The sequence below is a fragment of the Pristiophorus japonicus genome, chromosome 27, assembly GCF_044704955.1.
Source record: "Pristiophorus japonicus isolate sPriJap1 chromosome 27, sPriJap1.hap1, whole genome shotgun sequence".
In the NCBI taxonomy this organism is placed as follows: domain Eukaryota; kingdom Metazoa; phylum Chordata; class Chondrichthyes; family Pristiophoridae; genus Pristiophorus; species Pristiophorus japonicus.
Window position 1 is genome coordinate 19,866,815 of NC_092003.1, and position 16,111 is coordinate 19,882,925.

The 16,111-nt window shown below is 43.8% G+C and overlaps 1 protein-coding gene across 1 annotated transcript in view; it reads right to left on the reverse strand.

Annotated features, from left to right (window-relative positions):
• Positions 1-1,494: 1,494 nt before the first annotated feature.
• Positions 1,495-16,111, reverse strand: part of LOC139239375 (probable G-protein coupled receptor 139) — a 29,968-nt gene continuing 15,351 nt past the window's right edge. The window contains exon 2 of the mRNA XM_070868050.1: positions 1,495-2,408. Within this exon, the coding sequence (XP_070724151.1) occupies positions 1,495-2,408 (914 nt within the window). The remainder of the gene's footprint in view (positions 2,409-16,111) is intronic.

Consider the following 16,111-nt stretch of genomic DNA (forward strand, 5'->3'; position numbering starts at 1 on the left):
GGAAAGATAGCTGGAAGATGCCTGTGCGTGGATTTTTGTAACATGGGATGGCCGTTGGACACCAGCCCCCACACAGGCTTGACAGAGCTAGCTCTTGGTCCATTGGCAAGGATTAGCAAGACGACTGGAGATCAGCTCTGCTGCATCGATCTAGTGCGCACACGTATCACAGTGTGGACTGGCCCGTGATGCCCCAGGTCCCCTGGCCGTGAACTCACGCCTGCCCTGGGCCCTGAGCACATTTCTCTACAATCTCTCCCTGCTCGTTCACCCAGACCTCGCTGCTCCTGCTGTATCTGCCCACGCTCCAATCACTGATCTGGATCATGATGAAGCCTTCCTTCACCAGTTCGCGCTGTACCTTCCCTTGCCAGGCTGCTGATGGTCGACCTCGCCGCTGCTTTTATGGCCCCGACCTGCGAGGGAACATCAGCGGCAGGTCGAGGCCATCAAAGTTTTGGTGTGCGGCGTTCCATACTGTAACACTGATATACCCCACTCTCCTCACTGTAACACACTTATACCTCACACCCCTCACTCTAACACACTGATATCTACCACACCCCTCACTGTAACTGTCTGCTGAACCCCACACCGGTCATTGTAACACTCTGATATACCCCACACCCCTCACGCTAACATACTGATACACCCCACTCTCCTCACAGTGACACATTTATATCCCACACCCCTCACTCTAATAAGCTGATATCTCCAAAACAACTCACTGTGACTGTATGATGAACCCCACACCACTCACTAAACCACTCGGATGTACACCACATCACTCACTGTAGAACTCTGATATACACCATAACCCTCACACGAACACACTGATATACCCCACACTGCTCACTGTAACATACTTATATCCCACACCATCATTCTAACACAATGATATACCCCACACCACTCACTGCAATTGTTTGCTAAGACAAGTATACCCCACTCCCCGCACTCTAACACACTGATATAACCCACACCCCTCAGTATCACTGTCTGTTGAACCCCGCATTGGTCACAGTAACACTCTGATATACCCCACACCCCTCACACTAACATACTGATACACCACACTCTCCTCACTGTAACACATTTATACCCCACACCCCTCACTCTAACACACTGATAACTCCCAAACTCCTCACTGTAACTGTCTGATGAACCTCACACCACACACTGTACCGCTCTGAGATACATCAAACCACTCACTGTAGGACACTGATATACCCCATGCCCCTCACACGAACACACTGATATACCCCACACCGCTCACTGTAACACACTTATATCCCACACCCCTCACTCTAACACACTGATATACCCCACACCGCTCACTGTAACACACTGATATACTCCACATCCATTCTACACCCATCACTGTTAGCACACTAAAAAAGACAGCTGGAACTCTGCACCGCCATCTTAGTACAGTGACCCAGAGCCGCCATCTTAATTCAGGCAATCTGAGGCAGCAAAATCTCCGTTTTTTGCTCATGGTTTAATGAATTTTACAATCAGAGTAAATGCATTTTTCACCATATTCTTCAAATGCTCTCTGAACTTAGTCTGTGTTATGGCATAAATACCCGTGTTTGTGCAGCAACTCAGGAGCTGCAGCATTATTCCCAGTTCCTTTACAAACGAATGTAGATACATATCTGGGCCTAGACATAAATGCCCATCATAAAACAGCCGTTGCCATATATAAAACAACATAAACAACGCCCATAACAGGATGAAATTGCCGGAGATGATGAACATTGAAATTATTGATTTCCTGCGGCTCTCCATCTCGAGGTCTCTGGGACGCTCCCCACTGCTGGGTCTCTGTAGTCTCCTGCGGGCTCTGCTAGACACTAAAATGTGTCTGACGGTGAGAGCATTGAGCAGCAGGATCAGAACAAATGCGACACATGGGTTGAGAATATAATGAAGTAGCTCGAGTACTGCAAAGACTAATGAACTGCTGGCTTCCCATGACTCCATGCAAAACCACCTGTAGGTAGACAATGTATACCAACCGCTCAACATAAAATACCAGAAAATGTTCTTTAAGCCGCTCAGTACAGTCACTGTTCCCAGAACCGCAGCCGCCATTTTCTCAGTGCAATATTTAGTTTTGAACTTCTGGCAACAAATGGCCACAAATCGATCAAAAGTGAAAGTGACGGTGAACCATACAGAGCAGTCCGTGACTGCATAAAGCAGGACAGCGTGGTAATTACACACGGGCACGTCGGCCAGAAAACGAAACTGGTCCGCATAACGAATCGGAATCTCCATCAATATCAAGTCGAAGATAACGACCATTAGATCCGCTGCTGCCATGGCCACCAGGTACCAAGTGACACATTTGGAGAGACCGCACTTTCCCTGGGACAGGATCAGAATCGTCACTAAGTTCACTGTGAGGAAGGGAAATAAACAAGGAAATTATACATCAGTTTGGGAGAAAGAGGAGCAGTTTTATTTAACTCGGGTTGAAATCTTCAAGTCGTTACCCTCATTAAATGATATAATCTAATTGGATTACCCGTGGAGCTGAATACAGGGTTTATTGCAAGAATAATTGGGAAAATATTGTGGAACAAGTAAATGATATGGGGATAAATACAACAGTAAAGTAACAGATGTTTGATCAATGAGAGATTAAATTATATATTTACCTTTATCCCAGCAGGTGAAAGCTCTGCCCGAGGTAACAGGGACACAAAGGACCAGAACTTCTCAGGAAGCCTTTGCATCCCGGTATCCATTCGCATTTGGAGCAGTGCAATTCGATTCTGTACGCCTCTGTTAGGTTAGGAACAGAAAATCCCGCTGGGTTCCTGCTTCTGGTTTGAATATCCTTCATGGTTACATGGAACTGAATGTAACAGGAAAATACAGAAACTGCACCCTTGGCGTGCAATGATTACAGGCAATTGTATTTAAAATGTATGGATGTAATATCACAATGCTCAGATAATAACTACAATGGACTGCAGTTATAAGGATAACTGGACTGTAAGAATTGTGTGAAAGATGAATTTTTCTGCGTTTTTGTCGAAATACCCATCTTGTAGCTCACTGAAAGGAAGATATTCTAAATAACATTGCACAGAATAGACCCCACTGGATTAAAAAAATAATTATCATTGACCAGATAAAATCCAACTAAATGCATTTATTTAGCATCAAAATCAGAAGTCTGATCCTAAAGGCAAAGAGCAGCCAAATGTTTTTGTAAAGTATTTGAGCACAAATGGAAACATTTATAGGTGTATTTTTTCACCTGTTGGTTTCCACTTGTGCAGAGAACATTTGACGAGAAAATATGAAATAATTTCCTTATCCTTGGTAATTCAGTTACAATCAGCTGGGGTTGTTTATCATGAAGTACAGCAGGAGGTGATAGGGAATCACTCTGGGACTTACTGAGAGATACACTGAATTGTGAAACACTGGCATGGGATCGAATTGTAAATTGAAAATGTAGATTGTAAAAAAATGGATTGAATTCTGACTGTATGAACATTTTGTAAAAATATACATTATCTGAGTAATCCTAGTCCAACCGTTAGAAGCAGTGTCCCGAATGCAGAAATTGGTGATGGTGCGAAAGGAGACACTGACTGGAACTGAAAGATTCGCGTACATTTCAGATATTTAAAGTTGTGTCTGTGAACTAGCAGATTTGTTCCTGTGACTTTGTCAATAACCATTCCAAGCATTAGGTCAAACCAACACAAAATACTACGGGTGCTGGAAATCGGAAATGAAAAGCGAAAATGTTGGAAATACTCAGCAGGTCAGGCAGCTTCTGTGGAGCAAGAAACAGATTTAACATTTCTGGTCGATGAACTTTCGCATTGAGATGAAAAGTTTCCCAAACCAACACAGCATTCTACTGCCATGTAACAAACGTTCAGTGGAGAGAGCAGACTGAAATGTGTTAAATAAAGAGGCTCATCTAATATCGTTTCCTGAGTTGAACATGGAATGTGTCAATCTTGGCAATACTGTGTCACGTTCAGGATCAATAGCCAACAGCAGGGTGGATGGACTGGGGAGGGATATGGAGGGAATCACAATGAAAAATTACTTTTAGAATGAATAGCTGGATACAGAGACTTATGAGAGACACCAACAGCAGCGAGCATGTTCCAGTATTTGTAAACAACAAACCTTGCCTTAACAAAGATGCAACAACTTGAACATAGAATACCATTAATAACTGTGTATCCTACGTAAAATAGCAAGAATACTATCACAGTGCAACATGGTTTATGAAATTAATAACTGGACATAGATACTTACTAGGAACACGATCAACACCAAGGAGGGGATACTAAATATTTTGTACACCATAGAAGTTTCAAAGTATCGAATAAGGCCATTCGGCCTGTCGATCACATATCAGTTCACCACAAGAGCACTACAGCTAGTCCCACTCTTGCGCCCTTTTTTTATTACAATGATTCACCAGTTTCTTTTGCTGTGCCAATTCATGTTACGAGTTGATCACAAATCTTTACCAGCTATTCAAGGCCCAAAGGCGGCAATTCCATGCATAGCAGCTTCCAGATTTCAAAGACGGGCTATCTTATTGTCTCAGTCTGATTACAAAATCAAATATCTTACTTCGAAGGAAAATACAGTGGCGCGTACCCTTTGAAATTTGCCTCATGAAGATCGTGGAATTGGCCGCAATCAGTCCATCTTCACTCTAGATGTCGTTGATAAGAATATTTCTGTCACTGCCTCTGTTATTACAGAGCACACACAGAAAGATGCCAAGTTACTGTGGTCTATGAACTCACCCAGCGAGGGTGGTCTGAAGATCAGAAACATTTAGCGAAAGGGAACATGCCCTTTTATCTACACCGGATCGAATTATCATGTGAGGAGGGATGTCAAAAACGGGGGCCTCACAGTATTCATTCCAAGTGCACTATGAACCAGAGATTGGATTTAAATTCATGGTGAGCATACTGGCATCGTAGGCATGAAAGTGGTGGCCCGAAGTTTTGTTTATTGGTTTTTGTTGTATAAAACCTTCGAAGAATTGTTAAGTAAATGTTCCAATGTCAAGAGTCCAGGACCATGCTAACTAAAACGCCAGTGTAAACATGGATTTTGACAAGAAAACCATTCCTAAGAATACATGCTGCTTTTTGCAAGATGGTTAAACATAGAAAGATAGAAAATAGGTGCAGGAGCAGGCTTCTAGCCTGCACCGCCATTCAATTAGTTCATGGCTGAACATGGAACTTCAGTACCCCCTTCCTGCTTTCTCGCCTACCCCTTGATCCCCCGAGTAGTAAGGACTTCATCTAAATCCCTTTTGAATATATTTAGTGAATTGGCCTCAACTACTTTCTGTGGAAGAGAATTCCACAGGTTCACCACTCTCTGGGTGAAGAAGTTTCTCCTCATCTCGGTCCTAAATGGCTTACCCCTCATCCTTAGACTGTGACCCCTGGTTCTGGACTTCCCCAACATTGGGAACATTCTTCCTGCATCCAACCTGTCCAAACCCGTCATAATTGTAAACGTTTCTATGAGGTCCCCTCTCACTCTTCTGAACTCCAGTGAATACAAGTCCAGTTGATCCAGTCTTTCTTGATAGATCAGTCCCACCATCCCGGGAATCAGTCCGGTGAATGATCGCTGCACTCCCTCAATAGCAAGAATGTCCTTCCTCAAGTTAGGAGACCACAACTGTACACAATACTCCAGGTGTGGCCTCACCAAGGCCCTGTACAACTGTAGCAACACCTCCCTGCCCCTGTACTCAAATCCCCTCGCTATGAAGGCCAACATGCCATTTGCTTTCTTAACCAACTACTGTAACTGCATGCCAACCATCAATGACTGATGTACCATGACACCCAGGTCTCGTTGCACCTTCCCTTTTCCTAATCTGTCATCATTCAGATAATCGTCTGTCTCTCTGTTTTTACCACCAAAGTGTATAACCTCACATTTATCCACATTATACTTCATCTGCCACGCATTTGCCCACTCGCCTAACCTATCCAAGTCACTATGCAGCCTCATAGCATCCTCCTCGCAGCTCACACTGCCACTCAACTTAGTGTCATCCGCAAATTTGGAGATACTACATTTAATCCCCGCGTCTAAATCATTAATGTACAATGTAAACAGTTGGGGCCCCAGCACAGAACCTTGTGGTACCCCACTCGTCACTGCCTGCCATTCTGAAAAGTTCCCATTTACTCAAACTCTTTGCTTCCTGTCTGACAATCAGTTCTCAATCCACGTTAGCACACTACCCCCAATCCCATATGCTTTAACTTTGCACATTAATCTCCTATGTGGGACCTTGTCGAAGCCTTCTGAAGGTCTAAATATACCACATCAACTGGTTCTCCTTTGTCCACTTTACTGGAAATATCCTCAAAAAATTACAGAAGATTTGTCAAGCATGATCTCCCTTTCACAAATCCATGCTGACTTGGACCTATCATGTCATCATTTTCCAAATGCGCTGCTATGACATCCTTAATAATTGATTCCATCAATTTACCCACTACTGAGGTCAGGCTGACCGGTCTATAATTCCCTGCTTTCTCTCTCCCTCCTTTTTTAAAAAGTGGGGTTACATTGGCTACCCTCCACTCGATAGGAACTGATCCAGAGTCAATGGAATGTTGGAAAATGACTGTCAATGTATCCGCTATTTCCAAGGCCACCTCCTTAAATACTCTGAGATGCAGTCCATCAGGCCCTGGGGAATTATCGGCCTTCAATCCTATCAATTTCCCCAACACAATTTCCCGACTAATAAAGATTTCCCTCAGTTCCTCCTCCTTACTAGACCTTCTGAAGTCCACTCAAATGAGAAATTTTTCAATTATTCGAGTATGTATCACCAACCAGTAATTGCTCAGAATTGGTAAATATATCAGGTAGGTTATTGTGGATCAAATGTTGCTGGCGGGTGACGCAATCTTCTGCTTCTAATCGATACCCATTCGAAGTGGCTTGAGGTACGGCATATGGAGTCATCTACAAACTCAGAGCGTACATTGAATGTACTATGGGACATTTTTGCATGCCATAGCCTGTCCAAACAAATGGTGTCAGATAATGGGCCGCAATTTTAGTCCATGCAATTTGCGAGTTTTTCAGCACACAACGGTACCAAACACACTTGCCAGCACCAAATCATGCTGCTTCAAATGCTTAAGGTTTAAGTTTGGTCAGGATTGTCAAAGAGGCTTTGTGGAAACAAGTTCTACAAACTGGATCATCGGTGAGCATGAAGCACAGGTTAGCAAAAGTTATTTTCAAATACAAATCTATACGTCATTCTACAACAGGGCACACACCTGCTGGATTAGTGATGAAACGTTCGCTGAAGATGCTTCTGAGCTTGATGCAACCAAACTTGTCTGATGAGTTAGAAAAGGCACAATCGGTGCAGAAACATCATATTCCGCTGCGAAAGACGAGTGCTTTCAGTAAGCTTGATTAGGTCACATTTCTCAATCCGTCCAAAACGACAAGTCCACTCAAATGGGAAATGTTTCAATTATTCGAGCATGTATCACCTACCAGTAATTGCTCAGAATTGGTAAATATATCAGGTAGGTTATTGTAGATCAAATGTTGCTGGGTAGTGACGCAACTTCGGTACCACTAGCAGATAATGATGAATCTGACTTGGACGATGATCAGAGTCAGTTAGCAGGTCGAAGTACTTCAACTGAATAAACAGTCACAACTTCCTTCTCCAAATCAACACAGATGCAACCGACTTAAACGGTGCTGCGGCTATGTGACAATCTTGTAGAGACTCAATATCTTCAGGGGGGTAATTGAAGTTCAGGTACAGTTGTGAAGATCAACGAGGAAAGGCAAGCCAACCAGACAGGATATTGATAACTAATATTATCAAGATCTTATGAAGAAAGCAAACACGATGACAGATGAAGTGGTTTTAAGGAAACTCAAAAGGACACAGGACGATTCAGATCAGGAATCCTGGGCTGCACTTCTAGAAAACAGAAATTCCCCAAGACGGCCTCTGGAGTCAAGTAAGAATATAGAAAATGGGAATAGCCAGCCAACTACAAGGAAATGGAGGTCGGAGCAGGAAGAACCTAAAAGTTTACAATACGATACTCGGGTTCAGCATTTGTAATCATAAAGAATCCTTCAAAATATGTTAGAAATACCTTGCTTCTAAAATAAAGGAGAAGCAATATACTGTATGCTCACAGGTTTGTAGAGCTGTTGGGAAAGAGTGGCTTAGCAAGTCACGTGATATTCACAAGACTCAATAAAACCAGAGGCAGCTGGTTTCGTGGAATCCAACATGTAGCAGGTGGTTGTGAGCCTGGTGGATGAACTGGTAATATGCAGTGGGAATGTTCCTAATAAATCAAATAGTTCTTCATAGTAATAGGTTGTTATGGAATGGTAAGCAATGGACCCATGAAGCAAATACAATTTTGAACAATAAGGGAGTCAAGGGTTATGAGGAGCAGGGAGGGAAGTGGAGTTGACGTCAAGATCAGTTCAGTTATGACCTTATTTGAAAGGTGGTGCAGGCTCGGGGGGCCACATGTCATGACTCTGCTGCTATTTCTTATGTTCCTTTGTTTCTAATACATTACACTCACCGTCTGACACGGCATAACATCTCCAACCCCTACAGGTACAAGTCAATAGTGTTATGGAACACAATCTGTACACTGAGATTGGACATCTGGGAATTACCCAACGAATTGTATTAAACATATCTACATAAAAGCATTTAAACATACTAAAATTAAGTGTCTGCAAAATAGACAGATTCTCACGGGTCATATTCAGCACAAGACTAGAAACTGTGAATGATCTTTAATGGAAATGAAACTCGGACAAATTTGAGTTCCTAGAATTTAGGATTCATTTTTCCACTCTGAAATTGTCTGTTTTGTGCCACCGATAGAGAGGAATGTCTAGACTTTTCTGATTTAATCGATTTTCCTGCTTAAATCGTCTGTGTGACTGGATCTGGCTCTTTCAAATGCCGATATTGCAGGTTCAGTCTTTTTTAAACTTGTGTGTGAAGGGTTCTGTTGCTTCAAATGCTATGTGGCTGGTCTGGTCACTTTAACACCTGTGTGACTGGTCCTGTCTCTGAAACAGACTGCTTAACTGGACCTGTCTCTATAAACAGCCTGTGTGGCGGGTCGTGTCTCTACAAACATCCTGTGTTGCGGGTCCTGTCTCTATAAACAGTCTGTTTAACACGACCTGGTTCGATAAACAGTTGTGTGACGGGTGCTGTCTCTCCAAACAGCCTGCATGATCTGCCGTATCTCTACAAACAGCCTGCATGACGTGTCGTGTCTCTATTAATAGCCTGTGTAAAGGGTCCTGCCTCGAAAAACAGCCTGTTTGACGGGTCCTGGCTCCAGATAGCATGCGTGATTGAATCTTTTCTCTTTAAAAACCTGTGTGATTGGTCTTTTCTCGAAATTCAGCATGCACAATGGATCCTGTCTGTAAAAATAGTCTGTGTAAAGTGTCCTGCCCTACAAAAAGACAGTTTAATGGACCCTGTCTCGACAAAGTCCCACACAAGAGATTAATGACTCCTTTTTGAATATATTTAGTGAATTGACCTCAACAACTTTCTGTGGTAGAGAATTCCACAGGTTCACCACTCTCTGGGTGAAGAACTTTATCCTTGTCCTGAAACTGTGACCCCTGGTTCTGGACTTCCCCAACATTGGGAACATTCTTCCTGCATCTCACCTGTCTAAACCCATCAGAATTTTAAACGTTTCGATGAGATCCCCGCTCATTCTTCTGAACTCCAATGAAGAAAAGCCCAGTTGATCCAATCTTTCTCGATATGTCAGTCCCGCCATCCCGGGAATCAGTCTGGAGAACCTTCGCTGCACTCCCTCAATAGCAAGAATGTCCTTCCTCAAGTTAGGAGCCTGCTGTAGCTGCATGCCAACCTTCAATGACTGATATACCATGACACCCAGTTCTCGTGGCACCTCCCCTTTTCCTAATCTGTCACCATTCAGATAATATTCTGTCTCTCTGTTTTGACCACCAAAGTGGATAACCTCACATTTATCCACATTATACTAAATGCCTTGCATTTTCCCACTCACCTAACCTATCCAAGTCACTCTGCAGCCTCATAGCATCGTCCTCGCAGCTCACACTGCCACCCAACTTGGTGTCATCCGCAAATTTGCAGATACTACATTTAATCCCCTCGTCTAAATTTAATGTACAATGTAAACAGCTGGGGCCCCAGCACAGAATCTTGCAGTAGCCCACGAGTCACTGCCTGCTATTCTGAAAAGTACCCATTTACTCCTAATCTTTGCTTCCTGTCTGCCAACCATTTCTCAATCAAAGTCAACGGACTACCCCCAATCCCATGTGATATAACTTTGCACATTAATCTCTTGTGTGGGACTTTGTCGAAAGCCTTCGGAAAATTAAAATACACCACATCAACTGGTTCTCCCTTGTCCACTCCACTGGAAACATCCTCAAAGAATTCCAGAAGTTTTGTCAAGCATGATTTACCTTTCACAATCCATGCTGACTTGGACCTATCATGTCACCTCTTACCAAATGCGCTGCAATGACATCTTAACAATTGATTCCATCATTTTACCCACTACCAATGTCAGGCTGACCGGTCTATAATTCCATGTTGTCTCTCTCCCCCCTTTTTTAAACAGTGGGGTTAGGTTGGCTACCATCTACTCCATAGGAACTGATCCAGAGTCTATGGAATGTCAGAAAATGACTGTCAATGCATCCGCAATTTCCAAGGCCACCTTCTTAATACTCTGGGATGTAGGCCATCAAGCCCTGGGGATTTTCGGCCTTCAATTCCATCAACTTCCCCAACACAATATTCCTGACTCATAAGGAATTCCCTCAGTTCCTCCTTCTTACGAGACCCTCTGACCCCTTTTATATCCGGGAGGTTGTTTGCGTCCTCCTTAGTGAATACCGAACCAAAGTACTTGTTCAATTGGTCTGCCATTTCTTTGTTCTTATGACTTCCCCTGATTCTGACTGTAGGGGACCTACGTTTGTCTTTACTAACCTTTTTCTCTTTACATATCAATAGAAGCTTTTACAATCTGTCTGAATGTACCCTGCAAGCTTCCTCTCGTACTCTATTGTCCCTGACCTCATCAAACCCTTTGTCCTCCTCTGCTGAGAGCTAATTTCTCCCAGTCCCCGGATTCTCTGCTATTTCTGGCCAATTTCTATGCCACTTCCTTGGCGTTAATACTATCCCTGATTTCCCTTGATAGCCACGGTTAAACCTCAAGTGTAACTGGTCCTGTCTGCATAAACAGCCTGTGCAACTTGTTTTGTCTCTATAAACAACTTGTGTAACGGGTCTGTTTTCTGTAAAGACTATGAAACTGGTCCTGTCGCTTCAAAGAGCCATAGTGACGGGTTATGTCTCCATAATCTCCAGATTAACTGGTCCTGTCTCTAAAAATAGCCTGTGAGACTGGATCTGTCTCTATAAACAGCCTGTTTGACGGGTCCTGTCTCTATACACAGAATGTGCAATGGATCCTCTCTGTGCAGCGAAGGTTCACCAGACTGATTCCGGTGATGGCGGGACTGACCTATCAAGAAAGACTGGATCAACTGGAGTTCAGAAGAGTGAGAGGGAACCTCATAGAAACGTTTAACATTCTGATGGGTTTAGACAGGTTAGATGCAGGAAGAATGTCCCCAATGTTGGGGAAGTCCAGAACCAGGGGTCACAATCTAAGGATAAGGGGTAAGCCATTTAGGACCGAGATGAGGGGCAACCTCTTCACCCAGATAGTGGTGAACCTGTAGATTTCTCTACCACAGAAAGTTGTTGAGGCCAATTCACTCAATATATTCAAAAATGAGTTAGATGAAGTCCTTACTACTAGGGGGGTCAAGGGGTAATGGCGAGAAAGCAGGAATGGGGTAGTGAAGTTGCATGTTCAGCCATGAACTCATTGAATGGTGGTGCAGGCTACAATGGCCGATTGGCCTACTCCTGCACCTATTTTCTATGTTTCTATGTTTCTATGTATAAACAGTCTGTGTAATGCGTCCTGTCTCTGTAAACAGCCTGTATGACGGGTCCTGTCTCTGTTCGCAGCCTGTTTCTGTGGCTGTAGCTCTATAACCAGCCTATGTAACGGGTCGATAAACAGCCTCTGTAATGGCTCTATAAACAGGCTGCGTACGATTGCTATCTCTGTCGGCAGCAGATTTCACTTGTCCTGTGTCTATAAACAGCCTGCGCGACACATCCTGTCACTATAAACAGCCTGTGCCACTTGTCCTCTGCATAAAAACAGACTGTGTGACTGTTTCTGCCTCTATACTCAGTCTGCAACTGGTGCTGTCTCTTTTAACAGACTGGTTATGTCTGTGTAAACAGCCTGTGTAACTGGGCCTGTCGCTTTAAACAGTCTGTGAAATGTACCCCGTCTCTATAAACAGTCTACCTGGCTGGTCGTGTCTCTAAAAAGAGCCTGTGTGATGGCTCCTGTTTCTATAAACAGCCTGTGTGATGTATTCTGTCTTTACAAACAACCTGGGTAACTGGTCCTGTCTCTATAAACAGACAGTAAAGTGGGTCCGGTCTCTATAAACGGACATTGGAGCAGGTCTGGTCTGTATAAACAGCCTGTGTAACTGGTCCTGTCTCGAAGCAAAGGCTGTGTGACGTTTCTTTCTGTATACACTGCCTGTGTGAAGAGTCATTTCTCTGGCAACAGCCTGTGTAACTGTGTCTATCTCGAAAACAGCCTCTTTGACGGGATCTGGCTCGATGCACAGCATGTGTGATTGCATATTTTCTCTTTAAAAACCTGTGTGATTGGTCTTGTCTCTATAAACAGCCTGCGCAATGGATCCTGTCTCCATAAACAGTCAGTGTAATGGGTCCTGTCTCTATAAATAGCCTGTGTGACGGGTCCTGTCTCTGTACGGAGCCTGTTTCTGCAGCTGCGCTTCTATAGCCAGCCGATCTAATGGGTCAATAAACAATCTGTCTGACAAGTCTATCAACAGGCTGCGTAACGGGTGCTGTCTCCGTCAGCTGCCCGTGTCAGATGTCCTGTCTGTATAAACAGCGTATGAAACTGGTCGTGTAGCTACAAAGAGCCAGAGTGACGGGTTCTGTCTCTATAAACCGCCAGTGCAACTGGTCCTGTCTCTATAAAGAGCCTGTGTAAATGGACCTGTCTCTATAAGCGGCCTGTGTCGGGTCCCGTCTCTATAAACTGCATGAATAAAGGGTCCTGTCTCCATAAACCGCCTGTGTAACTGGTCCTGTCTTAAGAGCAACCGGTGTAACTGGAACTGTCTCTATAAACAGCGTGTGTAACTGGAACTGTCTCTATAAACGTCTTCTGTGTCGGTTCCCGTCCCTATTGCGAGGAAGTGTGATGCATCCTGTGTATATAAACAGGTTGTGTAAAGGGTCCTATCGCCATAAACCGCCAGTGTAACTGATCCTGTCTCTATAAAGTGCCTGATTGATGGGTACTGTCTCCATAAACAGCTTGTTTGACGTTTCGTGGCTCTATACACAGCATATGTTATTTAATCCTTTCTCTTCAAAAACCTGTGCGATTGGTCCTGTCTCTATAAACAGCCTGCACAGTGCATCCTGTCTGTATAAACAGCCTGTGTAACTGGTCCTGTCTGTGTACACAGCCTGTGTACCTGTATTATGTCTCTATTAAGAGCCTCTGTGACCGGTCCTGTCTGTATAAACAACCTGTGGAGCAAGTTCTGTCTCCATAACCAGCCTGTATAACTGATCTCGTCTGTGTAACCAGGCAGTGGAGCGTGTCCAACCTCTATAAACAGCCTGTGGGATCGGTTCTTTCTCTTTAAAAACCCGTGTGACATATTGTGCCTCCATGTACAGCATGCATGATGGATCCTATCTCATTTAACGGCATGTGTGACGGGTTCTGTCTCTGTACGCAGCCTGTTTCTGTGGCTGTTCATGTATAAACAGCCTATATAATGGCTCAATAAACAGCCTGGGTAATGGGTCTATCAACAAGCTGCGTGACGGGTGCTGTCTCAGTCAGCAGCCTGTGTGACGGGTTCTATCTCTATAAACAGTCTGCGCGACGCATCTTTTCTCTGTAAGCAGCCTGTGCAACTGGTTTTCCCTCTATAAACAGCCTGTACAACTGGTTCTGCCTTGATAAACAGCCTGTGTAACTGGACCTGTATCTATAAAGAGCCCGAGTGACTGGTTCTGTCTCTATTAACCGACAGTGCAACTGGTTCTGTCTCTGTAATCAGCCTGTGTAAATGGTCCTGTCTCTATAAACGGCCTGTGTGACTGGTTCTATATCTATAAACAGCCTGTGGAACTGGTTCTGTCTCCATAAGCAGCCTGTGGAACGGGCCCTGTCTCAATAAGCAGCATGTGTGATTGGTCCTTTTCCTTTATAAACCCGTGTGACATGTCGTGTCTCTCTACAGCCTGTGTGACGGATCCTGTCTCTATTAACAGTCTGCGCGATGCATTCTTTGTCCATAAACAGCCAAGAAACTGGTCCGGTATCTATATCGAGCCCGAGTGACGGGTTCTGTCTCTTTAACCTGCCTGTGTAACTGGACCTGTCTCTTTATGCAGCCTGTGTTGGGTACCGTCTCTATAAACAGCAAGTGTGATGGGTCATGTCTCTAAAAACAGATTGTGAGATTGGTCCTTTCCCATTTAAAACCTGTGTGACATGCCGTGTCTCTATAGACTGCGTGTGTAACGGGTACGTTCTGATCAACAGCCTGTATTTTATGTCCTGTCTCTTTAAACAGCCTGTATGACGAGTCCCATCTCTATAAACAACCTGTGTGATGGGTCCTGTCTGTATCAACAGCCTGAGTAACTTGTCCCATCTCTATAAACAGACAGTGTAACTATTACTGTCTCTATAAACAGCCTGAGTGAAGCTTTCTGTCTCTTTAAAACCTGTGTGACTGTTCGGTCTTTTGAAAACCTGTCCAAGTTATCCTGCCTCTATAAACATAGGAATGTAGAAACATAGAAATTTAAAGCGCAGAAGGAGGCTATTTCGGCACATTGAGTCCACGCCGGCCGACAAAGTGTCACACGGCCGTCGGACAACAGTTCTGAAGGTTTCATATCAACCTATGAGCAATGATCAATGACGGAAAGTTAAATAGCACCCAGCCCAACAATTCTGCCCCACACAACTGTAAAACCTCTTAAACTGAAACATTCTACACTCCACCCGAATCCGAGGCACGTGATCTCCTGGGCGAGGCAAAAAAACAATTAAAACCCAGGCCATTGGTGGAAATAAAATCTGGCACAAATAGATCCAAATCCATTACAGAGACGTGGTTTCAAGGTGACCAGAACTGGGAAGTAAATATCCATCAGTACTTGACAATCTGGAAGGACAGGCAGACAGGGGAAGGAGATGGGGTGGCTCTGTTGATAAAGGATGGAATTATTTCCATTGTGAGCAATTATATTCGCTCAAATGATCAGCATGTTGAAACAGAATGGGTGGGGATAAGGAATAATAAGGGAAAAAGTCACTGCTGGGCGTAGTCTATAGGCCCACTAACAGTAGCAACTCTGCTGGTCGGAGTATACACCAGTTAATATTGAGTTCTTGTAAAAAGAGAACGGCAATATTCATAGGTGATTCTAACCTCCATATTGATTGGATAAATCAAATTGATCTGGGTAGTCTCGAGGAAGAGTTCATCGAGTGCAAAAGGGATGGTTTCCTTGAGCAGTATGTAACGGAACCAAGCAGGTGGCAGGCTATCTTAGCTCTGGTCCTGTGTAATGATACAGGATTAATAAACAATCTCCTAGTAAATGACCACCTTGGAATGAGGGGTCATAGCGTGGTGTAATTTCAAATTCAGATTGAGGGTGATAAAGTTGGATCTCAAACCAGCATACAAAGCTTAATTAAGGGAGAATATGAAGGTATGAGGGCAGAGTTGGGCAAAGTGGACTGGGAAAATAGATTAAAGTGAAGCATGGTTGATGAACAGTGGCGTACATTTAAGGAGACATTTCACAAGTCTCAAGAAACATATATTCCAA